Source organism: Mus musculus, chromosome 5 (genome assembly GCF_000001635.26).
Source record: "Mus musculus strain C57BL/6J chromosome 5, GRCm38.p6 C57BL/6J".
NCBI classification, from domain to species: Eukaryota; Metazoa; Chordata; class Mammalia; order Rodentia; family Muridae; genus Mus; species Mus musculus.
The window spans coordinates 127,782,627-127,802,312 of record NC_000071.6 but is presented as its reverse complement, the minus strand read 5'-3'; the positions used below and the strand labels follow the sequence as shown (position 1 = coordinate 127,802,312).

Genomic DNA, 19,686 nt, shown 5'->3' with positions numbered 1-19,686 from the left:
CACACTATATATATACATATATATACATATACATATACATATACATATACATATACATATACATATACATATACGTAAAAGTGATGGCAGGATTGGTTTATGCCTCTATCTTTCCCTTAGTGTGTATGTGTCTGCCTGCTCATTATGTCTTCATTATGCACATTATGGCCTTCGCACTGTATACACATCCCTATGTGTGCACTGACCTTTTTATAAAGATTTCGAGCAAAGCCTAGTCACCCATTTAATTTAATTGGCTTTCATATTTTTAGCACGTGCATGAGTGTGTGCATACTTTGTTTGTTCTTGTGTGTGAATACAGAGAGACCACACATGCCACAACATGCATGAAGTGGTCTAAGGGCAACCTCAAGTATTCACTCACACCTTGGGATGTGGTCCCATGCGTGCTGCTCACAGGCTGCTCAGCCCTCAGGCTTCTGAGATTCTCCTGTCTCCACTGTCCACCTCACCGTAGGGCTATGTGCTGTATCCAGGTTTTACATGGATTCTGAGGATTTGAACTCAGGTCCTTAGGCTTTACCGAGCTACATCTTCGGCCCAGTTTAATTAGTTAAGGCCACTGGCCATTTAGGACATAGACATCTCAGAACAGTTGACTGCCCCAGCCGACTCCATTTTTTGTTTAGATGGCATCTCAACCTAGCCCAGGCTGATTTCAAGCTTGCTATGCAGCTGACAATGACATTGAACTTCTGCTCCTCCTGCCTCCACCACCTGAGTGCTGGGATCATGTGGGTGCACCGCCACACCCTTTGTACACAGTTCTGAGGATCAAACCCAGAGCGTACGCTAGGCTGATACTGTACCTACTGAGTCAATTATCCAGCCCTTCAGCTACTCTTCCAGAGGATCCAGGTTCAATTCCTAGCACCCCCTTGGTGGCTCATAACTGTCTTTAATTCTAGTTGCAGGGGGTGAAATAATTTCTTTTGATCTCTGTGGCACCAGGCATGCACATGGTACATAGACATACATGAAGGCAAAATATACACATAAATATAAATTATATATATACATATATGTGTGTGAGAGGGGAAGAGAGAGAGAGAGAGAGAGAGAGAGAGAGAGAGAGAACTAGAAAGCTCAGGCCAGAAAATGAAACTGATACTCTCAGTGGCTCATTTCTGCAACAAAGCCGTAGTCCGAAGGGCTCTACAACCTCCTTAAACAGTGCCACCAACTGGCAGTCAAGTGTTAAAACAGATGAGCCTGGGGTGGAGGCATTCACATGCAAATCATATTATTTAGTGTATTTCCCATGAAGAACAGATGGAAATAAGGCTTTAGTGCTAGGCGCAGCATCTTGCTTTAGCAAACTTTAAATGTTAGCTGCATCCTTACCTCCACCGCCATCACTAAGGATGTTTGTTTTCCATTCAAGATAAAGACCAATCACAAAAGGGTACCCCCAAACTGAGGCACAGATGCCAGGCCTGAGGCGCAGATGCCAGCCCCTGGTGGGACGCCACTGTTTGCTCATTTTGAGGGAAGGAAGATAAGCTTTTATTACCCTTAGTTGTAGCATTTGAAGGAAAGAAAAGGGGAGAGAGAGAAATGCCCAGAGAACATAAATTTGGCCACAGAAGTGATATTTAGATAAGATTTAAACGCAGCCAGCATTTAACCAGAAAAGCTTAGAGCTAGCATTAAATTCACATAAGTGCCAGAATTATGCACATGAGAGTCAGAAATATTAGCTTTGTCTCCATCATGGAGCAGGGGAGACTGTCTGGGAATGGATTATGGAGGGGACCCGAGAGTGTTACTCAATCATTCCTTGAAGCCGTCGGCATTGCAAAGTGCTGGTTAATAAATGATTTGACGTGTGCCATTAGTCACACTTGAAGGAGATGTGATAAAGTCAGCCGGTTCACCTAGGTTGTGTTGAACCCGGTTCATCTCCCAAAAGGGGTAGTCTGTGGGGTTTAAGTAGCAGATGCTATGGACAGAAGGAGAGAGAGGACCTGCTCCGGTGGATTCCATAAGAAGAAAACCAATCTGCCTCTGGCCTCCTGCGTGAGGATCCCTGTCCACTTAGGAACCGAGACTCGTGCTTTCCCAGCTGATGGCCAGCCCAGCAATACCAGGTCTTCCAGAGCTGGGAGAGAACAGGGCAGGCTAGCTGGGGCAGTGCTGGTGAGGGACACTCATGTGTATGTGTCCTCCATAGAGAGGACTTGGGAGACACTAAGACAGGGTAAGGACCAGGAGACAGCAGACGAGAAGTGCGACCAGAAGGTTTGAGTCACCACAGCCACTGTGCGGAATGACCATGAGCTTGGTGACTTCAGATATAAGACACATTCTCTGAAGCCACACTTCTCAGGAGCATCCTGTGGAAGCTTGCTGTTATGATTCTGATTCTGAAGTCCTAGTGAATTAGATTCCAGCTGTTCTTGCCACAGAAACAAAAGTTGCTCACCCTGAGAGACAGGGATATGTTGTTTTCCTACACTGTATTAAAGTCTCCAGTATCCACGTTAACCCAAAACTATCATTTTATAAACTTTCAATATACACAGTGAAATATATTTCTACAAAGTTAATTTAAAAAAAAAAGAAAAATAAAAAAAGATCAATCCTGGGAGCTGGCTCAGTTGGAAAATTACATTCCTGGAAAGCACAAACCTTGAATTCAATCCCCCAAACTCACATTAACAAGCCAGGTACAGCTGTGCACACTGGTATCATCAGTAATAGGGAGAAACACACAGGAGGATCCCAGGGCCTTGCTGGCCAGCAAGCTGAGCCTAATTAGTGAGCCCCAGACCAATGAAAGAGGCTCTCTCAAAGGAAATGAACTGTATTCTTGAAAATGGTAGCTGAAATGAAACCTCTAGACTCCTCACGCATGTGCACATACATGTGTGTGCAAACACATACATTTTCCAAGTGGATAAAAAGCATGATTCATATACGCTGATGTCTCTAAGATGTATCGAAACCCTCCCAAGCATATAGGCTTAGGAGAACTGTGTCCAGGCACCCCTTGAGGCTAGACCACCATCCATTTATCCTGCCCAAATACTTCCTTCCTCCCTCACCACCTCGATGGGAAGTTGCCTGGCTATGTCTCTCCCCTGGGATATTCCCAGTGTCTGCATCCACTTCCTCTCATTGGCCATCCTTTGTATTAGGAAGTCCCCTCCCACGACCTGGAGGGTGCAAGTGATGTGTGTGAGGTCACTTAAGACAGAGACCCCTTCTCTGTGGGGACCCCAACTACATTCTTGGCCCATTCTCAGTTTTTTGGATAATTCGTGCTCAATGAGCCTGTGTTCCATCATCCACCTCGCTCAGCCAGGCTTAACCTTCAAATGTCACCAGTTTGGCAGGTTCTGACTTATGAATACAGCCCTCGGAACCTGTCCCCTATGTTTGGGAGACCATCAGGGTAAGCCTCATGAAGTGAGGTAACAAATAACCCATGGCTGTGGTGAATCACCCCAAGGAAGGGCTCTTCTCACCTGCATCTCTGACCCCCACTTGTGCCGGCAGCTATGTCCAACCCCAACTCTGAGATCGTGGGCTGAGGTCGGCCACCATCTCACCAGCAGCCAGGTAGCACCTAGAGGGTAACAGGTGAACTTGGTCACTCTCTGTGGAGTGATAGTCCCCTCAGGACAGAAGGCAAGCCCCCAACAGCCTGAAGAACCAGAAATCGCTATTGAGCAGCTCATTTGACTCTCTCAGAGTCTAGGGTGTGGACTGCACCACGTGGGCATCTTCTGAGAACCACAGAGACATATTCTCAAGCCTCCAACCCCACTCAAGGTGATTTGTCTTTGCCCTTGACTTAAATAATACCTCATACACCCACATGTGAGTTCAACCCTGATTCCTGGACACAAGATGTCCTGTGCACAGCTCTTGCCCCACAGACACGGGACATTGGTCCTGTGTATGGCCCTGCTCCTGAGTCCCCTGACCTTGTTTGCACAACCCTGCCTCCTCACAGATCCTACAAAGCCTCCTCCCCTGATCCCACACTTTGCCACTGCATTCTGTCACCGCAAGGAATAAACGCTGAGTTAAAGAGACAAGACGAAGGCAGTTATATACTCAACATCATACTTAGTGCACTCCAGCCCACCGCTCCTTCAGTGCAAAGGCAGGCCGTGTGGCTCTCTCTCCCAGGATGAGCTCCAAGCTCCTTTAAATGGGTCACCTGTTTGTCCGGAGAGCCCTGAGAGTTACGGTCACGAAGGACTCAGTTGCTCTAAAAATGAGTCTTACCACCAATTTGTTACAGTATTCTTTCTTCCCTTCCTTTCCTCCCTCCCTCCCTCCACCCTTCCCTCCTCTCCTTTCTTTTTCCTTCCTTGTTTCCTCATGTCTCTCTCTCTCCTTTCTCTCTCGCCCTCCCTCATCTTTTCCTTGTCCCCTTCTTTCTTTCTCCCCCTCCCTCCCTCTCTTCTTGCCCCACATCCTGATCCCTTTCTCTCTTTCAAGGACTCTGATCCTCTGCAGATGCTCAACCTGAAGTATAAATGGAAATCCGGACAGAGAAAGGGCCTTAAATTAAAGACTCCCTGGGCTCTGAGGCAAGGCAAGCTCTGTCCAGACCACAAATTATAATAAGTCAGCCATCACGCTAGTCCCCCTGGACAGTGCAATCAGATTTAAGTACTTTTGCTATTGGCAGACATTGAAGATGACAAAGTCTTCCTCCATGGAGCCAGCTGCCCATTTCTTTCTCTCTTTACTGATCGACCTCCCCACCTAGGCTGAGTGAGCCTCACAATAGCCTGCCCCGTGTATCAGGCATCCATGCTGCCACTATAGCAGACAAAAGCACTTTCATTAGAAAAGCCATTGTGATCTCTGCACAACCTACTCATTTCTGTCTGCTTTCCTTCACACCCCTTTAAGTGTTAAAAGTAGGTTTTTTTCATCCCTTAAGGTGGGAAGTAAGAGCCCTGGGCTGAAATTGCACCTGTGAGGGGGCAGGGAAGATGGAGGGACAGAGAACCTTATCAAAGCCCCTTACTCTTCAACATGGCCCTGGGGGGGGGGGTGTCATCGGTGTCCTTTGTTCTTGGGTTTGTCATATGTGAAGTGCTGCTGACAATCTTACCTGCCTCCTGTGTGGTCCTGATGCTGAGCTGATACTGGGCGAGCTCAGCATCTATCCCTGACCTGTATCATAGCCAGTGATTAGTGAATTCCTCACACCTGCTTCCTCTCCCTGTGCTGTCAAGCAAAGCACAAGTGAGGGGACCCATTCTCATCCCAGAATCCATCTTCGCATTCTACCCTGGGTCTACTCTCTACTAGAGCCAGTGAACCACAAACCAGCTGGCTCTTGGAAGAGTGCATTTATTCCCCCTGTAGTTCTGAAGACTAGGGATCAGGAATCAGGAATCTGTCTGGTATTGTTTGGCTTCCAATCAGACTTGTCTCATTCCTTACTCTCCCTGATCTCCACACTCATAGCACAGCCTCCTACCCCCATGGCCACAGTGTCTGCTCCCTTCCCCTAAATTACCAGTAGCCTTCTCAAAAGGACATCTAGAACAGAGCCAAAACCAACCCAAACATTTAAGGCTAATCCCCATCAATCAAGAGCCTTCACTTTGAGGCTAGCGAGATAGCTCAGGAGTTAAAAGTGCTCACCTTGAGAGTGTGAGGACCTGGGTTTGGATCTCCAAAACCCACATAAATACCAGGTGAGCATGGCAGCCTGTCTGTGATTTTAGCCTTGGAGGGCCGACACAAAGAACAAACTGCCGGGTGTGATTAGCCATTTAGATGAGCTCTGAATTTGACTAAGCAACTCTACCTTGATGGATAAGGTGAGCAATGGATGAAGGACAGATTTTTGACATCCACTTTTGTGTTCCTCATGCATATATATATATATATATATATATATATATATATACACACACACACACACATACACACACATGCTTACAAATGTGCACACACAGACACAAAGAGAAAAGTAAATAAATAATCAAATAAATAAACATATACAACTCTACTTACCACTCCAGTGGATCAAAGAACCTTAGTCACACCAGCAGGATCTGCTCTGATAGCTCTTCATTCAAAGAGACTGCCTGTGCCTGCTCTGCCTCACAATGATGAATCCCAAATATGGCACTACCCTATTCCCTGGTCTGTGGACTGCAATGAAGTTCACCTCCCCCTGCCCTGCTTCTCTCCCTCCTCCCCACCAGGTTTCTGACAGATGTGACTATGTCTTTGTCAATGGGAAAGAAATGAAGGGCAAGGTGAACGTGGTAGTCAGCTTCACCTACCAGCACCTGAGCAGCCCCCTGGAGATGACAGTGTGGGTACCACGGCTACCTCTGCAGATTGAGGTCTCAGACATGGAGTTGAACCAGATCAAGGGCTGGCGGGTCCCCATTGTCTCCAACAAAAGGTAGGTGTATATAAACATGTACATGTGAGAGTGCTTGAGTGTGTGCATGCATGCATACGTGTGTTGTACATTGAGCATCCATAGCAGAAAGTCATGTCCACTATGGTTAAACTTGAGGAGGGAAGCAGACAGATGGCTAGCTTCAGGTAAGAGTAGATACAAGGGTTCACATGGTGATTTACTGTGACCAAGTGCCTAGACTCTGCCTTGTAGGCAACTGGACTCCAGCCACAAGCACCACCTACAGAAAGATGAACTTGGGGGCGGGGAGGAAGTCATGTGGATGAGACTCGGGCTAAGAAGAGAACTGACTTTAGGAAGAAGCAAGTAACAGATGTCATTCCATAAGCCAGAGCAGATCAGAGTTTTTGGCCCTGGTGAGAAGTCTGAAGCTTGTCTGCCATAGCGTACCTGTCATACCATGGGGTGTAGCTTGGTAGAGAAGTTAGCCTCCCATCATCCATCAGAAGGCCAGATGAGGATGGAGAGGTAGAGTCACAATGCTCAGGCTCTGCTTTCTGAATGTCACTGCAGGGATGCCTGTGCACATAGTCATACACTGGAGACATTTCAAGTGTCAGGGTAAGCATGAGTCCTGTCACATAAGGAGAGACTCCTGTGGGCTATGGGTGCATAGCAGAGGCGAGAATCAGTTGTCACTCCAGAGGACCTTGTTATTCTTCACCTTTGAAGTTCACCCCTCTAGTCCTGTGACCTCTGGAAGAGGCTATAGCTGGAGGACAAAGGTGGTGGATGCAGCAGACAGTGGGAAGATAGTCCTTAGAGATATTTCTTTGGAAAACTGGCTTGCCAGGAGCTGGGATAGATGATGGAGTGGGTGGTGGTGGTGGTGGTGGTGATGATGATGATGATGTAGTTGGCAAATACCTAGCCAGGTCTGGTAAATGGTAGTCTCAGATGCCACCATAGCTGATGGGCTCCCTCAGAAGTGGACAGTCAACATGTGAATGGAAGTTGAGTTGATAGTGGGAATGGACCAGTGTATACAAGATATCAGAGAAGGAACAGCCAACATCTGTCCATTTGGAGCCACCTGTTCCTGTCTGTCTTGATTATAGTATCTCACTAACCTTGTGATAAATGCTTGTCTCTTTTGGGTGACAACCCAGGCATATTAGCCACATATTACTGTATGTCCTGGTTGGCCCTGATTGTTAACTTGACACAGCCAAGAATCATCAGAGTGGAAAATCTCTATTGAGGAATTGCCTGGATTGGGTTGATCTATGTGATTGTAGGGAATTGTCTTAATTATTAATTGCTCACTCTTGGTAGCATGACACAAGTGGTCATGGGCTAGATAAGAGAGCTAGCTAAGCATGAGTCAGAAAGCCAGCAGACAGCATGGACCTTCTCTTCAAGTTCTCACTTGAGTTCCTGCCCCAGCTTCCCTCAATGATGGATTCTGACTGAGAAGTGTAAGCCAAAAAAAAAAAAAAAAAAAAAAAAACCCTGCCTCCCCAAGTTGCTCTTGGTCAAGAGCGCTTTTATCAAAGCAACAGAAAGGAAACCTGGAAACACTGTATGATCAGGACCTTAATCTGAAACTCAGTATGGCTTGAAGAACGGTGTGTTTAGACTCCCAGATTCTGCACAGGAGCAGTTGGGTGTGGCTTACTGAAGTCCCAGGAGCTGAGGTCTCAAAAGCCGAATTCTGCTAGAGAGGTTGGCACCCCATCTGGAGGCTCCTGCAGAGAAGCATTGTTCATAGAGTTCTGCTCCTCAGTAGTTGCTGATCAGTAGAGAAAGGTACCTGCCAGGTGGATGCGTCCCTAGGGAAGCTCAGAAGATGGTACCTTGCTTCATCAGAGTGGACCAGGGACAGAAGCCACTGAAGAACACAAACCACACTGATGTCAGTAACTTAAAACCCAATCATAAAGCCAGGTACTTGGGAAGCTGAGGCAGGAGAATTGTAGCCTTGGGTACATAGTGGGACCTCATATTAAGAAACAAATAAAAGGTCTTGTGAACTCTCATTGCAGTTCCCAATTTACCTATTCTCTGATCAAATCAACCCAGAGTGTGTTCCTCGATACTTAGCCAAATGTCCTGGGTTCCTGAATGAAAGATACACACACACACACACACACACACACACACACACACACACACACACACACAGCCTTCTATTTCAATATGCCTTAAGCAGTTCAAAGGCTGGCCCACTTCCTAAGCTCCATGTGGCTAACACCTCTCCTCTGATATCCCTGAGTTCTTACATACTAAAATCTATACTCCATCTTTGCAGCCCTAAACCCAATTGGGGAGCCCTAGGGCTGCTCTTTTCTGGCTAGTCCATGATTGCTATGCTTTCTCTTCTGCACCTCTCAGGTCTGGTCCATATGCCTTTCCCATCATTAGCAGTTCTGTTCCATCTTCACCCCTTGGTCCCCTTGCTTGGGAAATCTAAAGTCCCACCTCTGTCTTCCAGCCTAGCTGCTGACAACTTTTTTTTTACCAATCAGAACCAACTGGGCACAAGGACCCTCAGTGTCTTACATGCAGACATGCAGATTCCCATGTGATTTTGGGAACCCACTTAACATAATACAATAAGCATTAGACCAAATCCACAACAAACTCTTCCTTCCAACAACCATTACCTGAATGTAAAACCTCAAAGAGCCTTTGAGCCTTGATAGCTATTGGCAAGTAAAGGTGGCTAGGGAAGGAGAAACACTGTCTTTAGTTGTTTAACAACCGGTAAGATGCCCAGATTCCTGTAACTAAACTCTCACACTTGTCCCTGGAAACAATCCTAGTGAAACTCATTGGTTCATCATCCAAAACAACGAAAGACACAAAGTAGAAAGGCTGGTTAGTACAAGAAAGACTATCCGTGGGAGGGGATGAAAGAGGGTAATGGCAAGGATTGCTATGATTAAAATACATCAGGCACATGCATGAAAATGTCCTAATGAAACCCCTTACTATATATCATTAATATAGGGTTAATTAACATGTTGATGATGGGAGGGACTATGCAATCAATTTTGAATAGTTATAAGATGCAATATGTTCCTGACAAAAGGGGTTGGTACAGAGTAAATGCCAGGAGGTGTGGGCCTTTGAGAAGATCTTAACCACCTGTCATGCCTCTCTGTTCTATCCAATTAGAACTCTTGTCACACTGGTGGTTTAGCACCCTGAATCTTCTGTGCATGACTGAGCCTTAACCAAGCCATAACTCTTTGGAGGTAGACTCACTGAGCCCCCAAAAGTGGCTCCAACAAGTAAATACTTTTTGACAGGCCAGCTCGGGACAGTGAGGAGGAAGATGATGATGAGAAGAAGGGCCGAGGCTGCACCCTTCAGTACCAGCATGCCATGGTGCGAGTCTTGACCCAATTTGTGGCTGAGGCGCCTGATCCCGGGGGACACCTGGCCTACCTGCTGGGCTCTGACTGGCAGGTGGACATCACGGAGCTGATAACTGACTTCATGCAGGTAGAGGAGCCCAGGATTGCTAAGCTGCAAGGAGGGCAGATCCTGACTGGCCAGGAGCTGGGCATGACCACTATTCAGGTGAGGCATCAGCAGAGTTGAGCAGGGCTTTCTGCTCTGCCAGGTGAATTGCTCAACTGTCTGTCATTGCTCAGAACAGAGTCTCCTTTGGGGTTCACTTTAGTGAAATCACCAACAGTTTGGGTATGATACAGAACAAGGGCCCTGAGACACCTCGCACAATACATGGGAGACACAGGGCTATACTTCTTGGTCATGTCCCCTAGCCATAGCAGGTCTTACTATCTTGAGAAGCAAAACCCTAGATAGAAGTTCACCCTGCCTGGATCACAGGCCTGGCCAGCTCCTTGATATTGACCATAGTCACCTGAACCTTCTATCCCTCCACAACTGAGAGTTTTTCCTTGACCTATACACACACACACACACACACACACACATATTAGTAATAATAATAATAATAATAATAATAATGATGATGATGATAAAATGAAAACATTACATTTAATGTTACTTATATCAAACAACTAAGAAGAAAGTTGAAAGACAATGTCAACACCTAGGAGCCCAGACCTAGATCAGGGTTTATCTTATCTAGGCTTTAAACATTCACTTTGAAACATGATTCAAGTCCAGAAAGGAATTGCATGGTGACGAGGAGGAGAAGGGCAGCCTTCCTAGGCAAGCACCATAGAGACTGTGTCAGAAGGGCATCTAGTCCTAAGACCATTTCCCTCAGGCCCACGGAGTTCCCAAAAGAACAATTCATTTATTCATGTTCTTCTGGAGACTTTCCTCTCATGCTGTCTTAAGGTTTTACTCCTGTGAACAGACACCATGACCAAAGCAACTCTTATAAAGGACATTTAATTGGGGCTGCCTTGCAGGCTCAGAGGTTCAGTCCATTATCATCAAGGCAGTAGCATGGCAGCGTCCAGGCAGGCATGGTGTGGGAGGAGCTGAGAGTTCTACATTCTGTTCTGAAGGCAAATAGGAGAAGACTGGCTCCCAAGTGGCTAGGAGGAAGCTCTCAAAGCCCACACCCACAGTGACACACCTACTCCAACAAGGCCACACCTTCAAACAGTATCACTCCCTGGGCCAAGCATATTCAAACCACCACATATGCCCATTGTCATTTGAACAGTCAAGATAGATAAACTGGTGGTGGTTGGATGGAACATGAGCTCTAGAGACCCTTTGAAAATTGGTTTACTGAAATGCTGCCCCAAAATTCAAAGGTCAAAAGAGCAGATGGACAAAGGAGCAGACATAATTCACCCAGGGGCATTGAGAATGCATAGAACATGGAGAAAGCCCATTCTACATCCTTCAAAAGCAAGGCTGGGCTGGAGAGAATCATGTTCTGTGGTCACTAGAGGTGTGCAGAGGGAATCAAGACTGGAATGTCAGCACCAGGTTGGACTCAGAGTGGATGTGGAGAGGGTGGGTGTCGTGGGGCAAGACAAGATTTCAAGATGCCACTGGATCTCATGGCTCAGTTTCTCAAAGAGTAGAATTGAAGTCTGATGTATTGGTGAAAGCCTTTATAGTACCAGCACTAGGAAAATAGAGACAGACCTCTATGAGTTCAAGACTAGCTTGATCTACATAGCAAGTTTCAGATCAGCCAGGATTAGACAGTGAGACCCTGTTTCAAAAAAAAAAAAAAAAGAAAGAAAGAAAGAAAACAAAAGAAAAATCTCTAACTGTAGAAATGAAAGTCCCAGAGTAGGAGATAGATTAGATGGTCTTTGGACCAGGAAGTCCTACTTTCTATTTTGAGACTTGTTTTTAAGTATTTTTATTTTATTTGTATTGGTATTTTCCCTGCATGTATGTATATGCACCACATACATGCCTGGAACCAGAAGGGAGTTTCATCCCCTGGAGTTATAGATGGCTGTAATGCATCACATGGATTCTAGGAACTGAACCTAGGTCATCTACAAAATGCTAGTGTTCTTATCCACTGAGCCATCCCCCCCCCCCAGCCCCAAGAAGCCATACTTTATAGTACATGCTGGCTTTCCCATGTGAGACAGAAATAAATATACAGTTAGGGTGTAAAGTCATGGTTCTCTGGGGGACATGAAGTCGTTTGGAAGTTGCATGATTTTAAATAAGGGTGCTCCGTTAATAGTAGGAATGGCCTGTGCTGTGTACAGGAGTCACCACACTCAAAAGAACAATGACACTAAACCCTCTTGCTGAGGATAAGGGTAGAATACAGTGACAACTGGAGTTGGTGTGTGGGATTTGGAGGGTAACATGGACTTGCTACCTGCTCCATGTTGTTATGTAGAAGAAGACTGCATCATTACACTCCCATGATTAAGACTTAGTTTAAGAGGAAGCCTGCTTACGCTCCCATGGGCTCATTGGGGGCTCCCGTCTCTCACTATTCCTGCATGCCCTCATTTATAACATGGGATGGCTGGAATGCTGTGACCACAGAGAGCTTCCCCTTTGTCATGTTGGCTCTGCCCTCCAGATCCTGTCCCCTCTGTCGGATGCCATCCTTGCCGAGAAGACCATCACTGTACTGGATGAGAAGGTGACCATCACAGACCTCGGGGTCCAGCTGGTAACAGGGCTCTCGCTATCCCTGCAGCTCAGCCCCGGGAGCAACAGAGCCATCTTTGCCACTGCCATGGCTCAGGAACTTCTGCAGAGGCCCAAACAGGTAAGGAAGTGGCACTCGAGACACCCATCAGCTGAGTCTTACTCCAAGTGAGATCAGCACACTGTAGATAAGGTCAACTATATACCAGGTGAGGTCAGTATCCACCAGAGCAGTCACACATTAAGTAGACTGTTGTCAAAATTTTTATTCCCATCAGGGGTTTCTATCCCGCCTTTGACCATTTAGTTTCTGAATAATACAACCTTTATATTTATAATAAGCCTTATTCAGCACAAGAGCTGGACAGATATCCACCCTTTATGTTACTAAAGTCTACTTTCCTATCCCTGAGTTATTACTTACTATGATTCATCTGGACTGCTCTTAACTCCAATTGGCCAGTACTTGGGGCCATGTTTTCATGACTCACCTAACCTATGGCACCTTCTCCTCCATTTGCCTTCTTCTCTCTCTTTCTCCCTCATAATTTTCCTCTGACCCCCCCCCCAAGTGCAGAAACCCTAAAACCCACCTATGTCTCTTCTGCCCAGCTGTTGGCTGTTGACATCTTTATTCATCGATCAGAAATAACCTGGGGGCAAGGTCACATAGTGTCACTTGGGTCTATCCCGAACTCTCATCTCTAGGCCAAACAGATCTTGAGGAACCAGTATTAGCATTAGAATACAAGCAGCATCAGTCCAACCCACTAGAGTAGACTTCACACCAGATGACTATCCCATTATGAGAACCCCACAGCAGGTGGGGGCTCTTACTAGGAGATTCACATACTCCAAACAGACATCACATGTCCAGTGTTTCTTGACTGCAAAGAAGCTGCTAACATATGATGGCAAAACCTCTTGCCTCCTAGCTTACTGAAACAATGGGCAAACGCTATAGTATAGGTGGACAACAGCCAGAGTAAACTCTCTGAAGCGATGCTCCCCTGTCCTCCACACTCAAGTGTGTGAGAGTGGGTCACACTCTCCTCCTGTCTAAATAGCTCTGTCTGGCATACTGACCTCACCCAGCAGTGGGAGAGACATAGAGGCAGGAACAGACTCAGGATTGCCACAGCCTACACAGCCAGGCTCCAGCAGGTTTGGAGGCTGAGCTAAAGAGTATGCTACCTCTTCGTGTTGCTCAGGCAGAAGTAGAGAACTGACTTGAGGTCATATAGTTCTTCTCGCTGTCTTTGAAGCCAGTATACTAAGAGGCTGTATTGTGTATTTGTGTTATGTATATGGATGTGCATTCGATTTCTGTTGCTGTGATAAACACCACATCCTATAGCAACTTGATGAAGAAACAGGTCATTTCACCAATAGCTCATGGTCCACCATTGAGGAAAATAAGGGCAGAAGCTCAAGGTAGAAACTGAAGCAGAGGCCATGGTAGAATTCTGCTTACCGGCTTGCTCTTCATGGCTTTCTCAGCCTTCCTTCTTACACCACTGAGGGCCACCTTCCCAGAGGTGGCTCTACCCACTGTGAGCTGGACCTACTCATGTCAATCATTAATCAAAAAATAAAAATCAAAAAAAACAAACAAACAAAAAGCAACAACAAACAAAAAATAACTGCTCCATAGAGTGGCCTACAGGCCAATGTGATGGAGGCATTTTCTCATTTGAAGATACCTCTTCCCAGATGACTCTAGCTTTGTCAAGTTGACAAAAGTTCAGCCAACATAGGACATATGTTTGTAGATGTGCCTGTGCCAGTCTGTGTGTCTTACATATGCTCATATATGTGTCTCTATGTGGATATATGTACATCTTGTGTATTGTATTGTCTGTTTTGTATGGTTTTGTGTTGTATATGTGCCTATGTGTAGATTTATGTGCCTGTGGGAGCAAACTGTGTGCTGGGTGTATGTATGGATGAATCTTGTTTATGTAGCCTGTGTTGTGTGAATCATTGGTTGTATGCATGTTTGTGTATGTACCTGCATGTGTACTGTATATTTGTGTATGTATGTGTATGTAGCATGTATTGCTTGTATGGTGTGGGCACTGTGATTGTGAAAGTACTCCAAAGTGTACAGTTTTATGGTATGTGACTGTGTGTATGCACTTGTGCACACATCTGTGTACTGACCCAGTGGTATCATAGATAGAATGTGATTACCTTCCGATTCTGAGGTGGACAGACATTATTTCTTAGATGGAGCATAGAGAATGAGGTGAACTTTACAGCAAAAGACAGCAATCAGTTCTCCCTGCATGGGATCACATTCATCCAACTCACAGAGAGACTTTTCTGGAAGCTTCAGAAACCCTTCCTCTACTGTTACCTTCAGTGGGGGAGGGTTGCTAGACTCAGCCTCCCTTGAAGCACCAGGCATCAGCAGAGACTGACCACACGCACAGCAGGAAGAAAATGGAGGCCAACTCCCCACCTCGGAGCCTTCTATCTTCCAGCTGGACCTGCTCCTCAAGTTTCCCTCTCAGATGCTAGCCAATCATTAAGCCCTGATCACATAGTCTTATGTAGGGGATTTGGTATTTAAAAGAGAAAGAGAGTTGATATTCCTAGTAACAGATATGAATTCTTGGCAAAAATCAAACCTCCTTTTGTTTAGAAGGATGGACACCAGCCTGCAAAGTGCAGATAGGAAAGGAGAGAGATGAGCTTTCTTCCTAGCTCAGTGGATGATAAAATCAGACCGCGACCAGTTAGGAATTAAAAAGTGATAAGACACAGCCAGAATAGAGATAATCCATCCCTGACATGCTGAGTGTCACCTGCTCCCCTAACGGTAGCTCTGGGGTTGGTTGCATGGTCCTTGGTCTCCTTATACAGCTTGGCTCTGCGCTGACAAATTCAAAAAGGTAGGCGTCCATATACATCTCCTGCTGAGATTTCCTGGCACAGTAGAACAGGCTGGTGGATCAGTGCTGGGTCCTGTGACTTTTTTGCACTGCATCCTGGCTGATTTCCTACACAGCGACTGGTTCGAGCTAACACGTAATAGAAGGAAGCTGTGGAAGCCACAAACTGCCTTTGAGAATCTTGTTTTGTTCCTTCCAAGCTAAACACCATCTGTGAAACATTGACTTTGGTCACCAGAGAGAGAGGGGAGGGAGGAAGGAAGGAAGGAAGGAAGGAAGGAAGGAAGGAAGGAAAAGAAAAGAGAGCCAATAGTAGTAAGGAAGTAGGTAGAAGATGGGAGACTCAGATCCTGGCTGGCAGACCCAGGTCATCTGGTTCCCACACCCTGAAATCTTACCATTTTTTTTAAATCTTACTGTGCATAACTACCACATTCATGTCTTTCCTTATCTGTTGCGCTATCATGGTGGCCCCAAGGGGGTGGGAGCTTAGTCCTAAGTTTTCCTTAAATTCTCCCCATTCATCTTTTGTGCTAATCTCTCAGTCTGTCTTTCTTCTTTCAGATATAAAAGAGAGAGGGAGGGGGAGGGCATGGCCCCATTCAGTGATGCTCAGCTTAAGGGATATCATGGCAGTCTCCTTTCTGACTAGCAGAAGCCAACAGGTAATGTGTGGCTCTCTTGAGGGCTGTTCCCAGGCTGGGCTTGAATATGTACATTGTGGGAGATGGAGAAAGGGCTTGGGGCAGAGTAGGCTTTCCAGGGAACTGGAGGAGGAAGAAAGCAGAGGAAGTGCCTATCTACCAGCATATCGAAGATCAAAGGCTTTACTACAGCTCAAGCTGTGAATGAATGGAGCCTTCTAAGCACAGAGTATAGAAGGCAAGAGATGGAGGCACACAGAGACCCCAGCTGTAGGCTGCCCTTGTGTCCCCAGGTTTCTTCTCATTGGTTGACATAGAGGCAAAGTCCCTTACTATCTCTAGCTGATTCCACACCTACCTTAAGCCATTGCTTTAGCTCCAGGTGAGCACAAGCCAGTTATATCCAAGAGAAGGTAAGACCGGTGAAACCATGGCCTTCTGTGGCCCTGCAGGTCATCTCTCTACCCATCCAAATCAATGCCCTCCATATGTGTTGACAATGTGACTGGATGCTACGATGGTGTCAGATGGCATTGATGACCACATTAAATGTATACCCATGACAATCATGAAGGAGCCCCCTCACTGGCCATACTGTTTCACAAGCCATTTATAATTGTACCAAAGTAGATCCTGGGCAGTCTCTGAGCCTGCCTGTCTTCTAACAGATAAGAAAGTAAGTCAATCTTAATTTGTTTTTGGAGACCAGGCTACCCCCAAAACTCATTGCATAGTCAAGGATGACTTTGAACTTCTAATCTACTGCCTCCATTTCCTGAGTGCTGAGATTAGAGCTGGGTGCCCACCTGGGTTAATGTGGTGCCAGGGATGGAAGTCAGGGCTTCACATTTTCTAGGCAAGTACTCTATGAACTGAGCTAGAGCCCCAGCCTCCAATTCCAATCTTATTTTGGAAGGCTTAATCTGACCCTATTCATCACCCCTGCCCACCCTTCTGTTGTTTATAGTAATTCACACCCCTCTGTGTTCTATGGTAAAGCATCTCGTGGCTTTCTCTACATTGTCTAACTGGCTTTTCCTTGAAGCGGCAAGAAAATTTCACACACATACACACACACACACAGACAGAGACAGAGACAGAGAGACAGAGAGAGAGACAGAGAGTGAGACTGTTTGCTGAAACTCTAGACACATGTTGACCCACTTCTCTTGCTCCACATGTTGACCTACTTCTCTTGCTCCACATGTTGACCCACTTCTTATGCTCTACATGTTGACCCAATTCTTTTCCTCGACACATTGACCCACTTCTCTTGCTCCACATGTCGAACCACTTCCTTGCTCACATGTTGACTCACTTCCTTGCTCCACATGTTGACCCACTTCTCTTGCTCCACAGGAAGCAGCCATCAGCTGCTGGGTGCAGTTCAGCGACGGCTCTGTCACACCCTTGGACATTTATGATGAGAAGGACTTCTCCCTGATGGCTACATCCTTGGATGAGAAGGTTGTCTCCATCCTCCAGGACCCCAAATTCAAGTGGCCTATCATTGCTGCAGAAAACGAAGGACAGGGGGCCCTGGTCAAGGTTGAGATGCTCATCAGTGAATCTTGCCAGAAGTCTAAGCGGAAGAGCGTGCTGGCTGTGGGAACAGCCAGCATCAAGGTTAAATTTGGACAGAATGATGCAAACCCCAACAGCAGTGAGAGTGGACACCTTGGGGCTGGGCTTCATGTAGAGAATATCAATGACAGGAGGTCCAAAAAGCCTTTTCAGGAATGGGGGAGCCCCGAGGGGCCATTCTACAGCAGCTCATCCATGGGGCTCATGGAGGGATGGGGCAGTACCACCAAGAGGCCAACTTTCCAGAAGAAGGAAGGCCAGGAAAACCTGTTAGATGACATCATCCTCTCTCAGACCATGGCCACAGACCTCACCAGCTTCCCAGACCAAATGGACCTCCCCGGGAGCAATGTGGGCACTGAGGAACATGACCTTGATCAGGCAGCCAAGGGGCTGAGTGACCTCGAAATTGGCATGTATGCTCTGCTGGGTGTCTTCTGCCTGGCTATCTTGGTGTTCTTAATTAACTGTGTGACTTTTGCCCTGAAGTACAGGCACAAGCAGGTTCCCTTTGAGGAGCAAGAAGGTCTGAGTCACTCTCACGACTGGGTTGGGCTGAGCAACCGGACAGAGCTGTTGGGGAACCATATGAACTTCGCCTCCTCCCAAGAGGAGCAGATCACTGCCATTGACAGGGGTCTGGACTTTGAGGAGAGCAAACTCCTTCTCAGCTCAAACTCTCAGAACAGCATCAATGGACAGATGTTCAGGTCCACAGGAGCCATGCTCACAGACGACCAAGAACAGAAAAGCGAACCCCCTACCTCCCCTACCTCCAAAAGGAAAAGAGTGACATTTTCCACATTCTCGGCCATCTCCTCAGACGATGGGTGTCCTTCTGGGAACACCATGGTGTTGAGTAATGAGGATGACATTAAGTGGGTCTGCCAGGGCCTGGATCCTGGCGAGTGCACAGAACCTCACAGTTGCATGGAGAGGTTACACGAGCACGTATAACGGGGACACCAATGTTGTTCTTACCTTTCAGCCTTTAACCCACTTGGGTATGGGGAGTAGGCACGTACCCAGGGGAGAAATGAGACAAGAGGACACCACAAGGGCAGCACTGTCCACAGAACCCTGGGAAATGATCCCCTGTTAGCTGGGGAGGGCCAGAGTCATGGTATCCATGCACTTGCCAGTGAATGATGCTTTGGTTCAACTTAGGAGGTTTAGTATGCATGGCAAGATGTTGTCAAACCTGGAACAAAGATGCGCGTTTAAGGGTTCAAGGGAAGAACTCGCGCAATTTGGTTTCTTGTCAGATCCATGTTGCTCCGATAATCACTATTTCAGACCATGAAAAAAGAGAGGAAAAAAATCCAAGGCTCAGGTTGAGCATGTGTGGGTCAGAGGCAAGAGGCATGGCATCTGAGTGGATCAGCAGGGCTAACTCGAAGTATGCTCACAGGCAGAGTGTAGCACTGAAGCTGGCTATGGGAGGCAGGGTATTGAGCTGGTTCCCAAAGATGGGGGTCCAAGTTGGCCAGGGATTATTGACAGGCTAAGGAAGAGGTTAGCAGGGCAGAAAGGAAATGGGTAAACAAGCCCACAACTAGCTTTGTAACTACATGCCAAGAAACATACATACATATATACATATACACACACATACATACACACCATATATACATACACACATACACACACACACATACATACATACATGCAAACATACATACATACATACATGCACACATACATGCATACATACATACATATATATATACATAAACACATACATACATTACACACACATATATCACTGGAGCAGTTGAGAGAAACTTCCTGTCTATAGGACACTGGATACAAACCCCACGCTCCTTAATGCAAGTTCACAAGATTTGAACTTGATCACTACACTCTACTGATACCCTTCAGCCATTGGTTATGTGCAAGTGAGGAAAGAAGAGTGTTTCCCAGAATTTGCTCCCTGCCTCAAGTTCCCCTGAGCTTCCTGTCAACTTCAGGTGACATTCTATAGAGGAGGTCCCAGGGACACATATCCCTGTGAAGAGACTGGTCTCCAGAATGTAAACAGGACTCAGAGTGAATTCCCCACCCCGCCCTTGCTTTTCTAGAAACCATAGAG

At 46.4% G+C, this 19,686-nt stretch overlaps 1 protein-coding gene across 1 annotated transcript in view; it reads left to right on the top strand.

Annotated features, from left to right (window-relative positions):
- Positions 1-18,822, top strand: part of Tmem132d (transmembrane protein 132D) — a 649,587-nt gene extending 630,765 nt beyond the window's left edge. Inside the window, exons 6-9 of the mRNA NM_172885.2 lie at positions 6,210-6,415; positions 9,691-9,964; positions 12,399-12,590; positions 17,370-18,822. Coding sequence (NP_766473.1) covers positions 6,210-6,415; positions 9,691-9,964; positions 12,399-12,590; positions 17,370-18,551 — 1,854 coding nt within the window. The 3' untranslated portion in view covers positions 18,552-18,822. The remainder of the gene's footprint in view (positions 1-6,209; positions 6,416-9,690; positions 9,965-12,398; positions 12,591-17,369) is intronic.
- Positions 18,823-19,686: the final 864 nt, after the last annotated feature.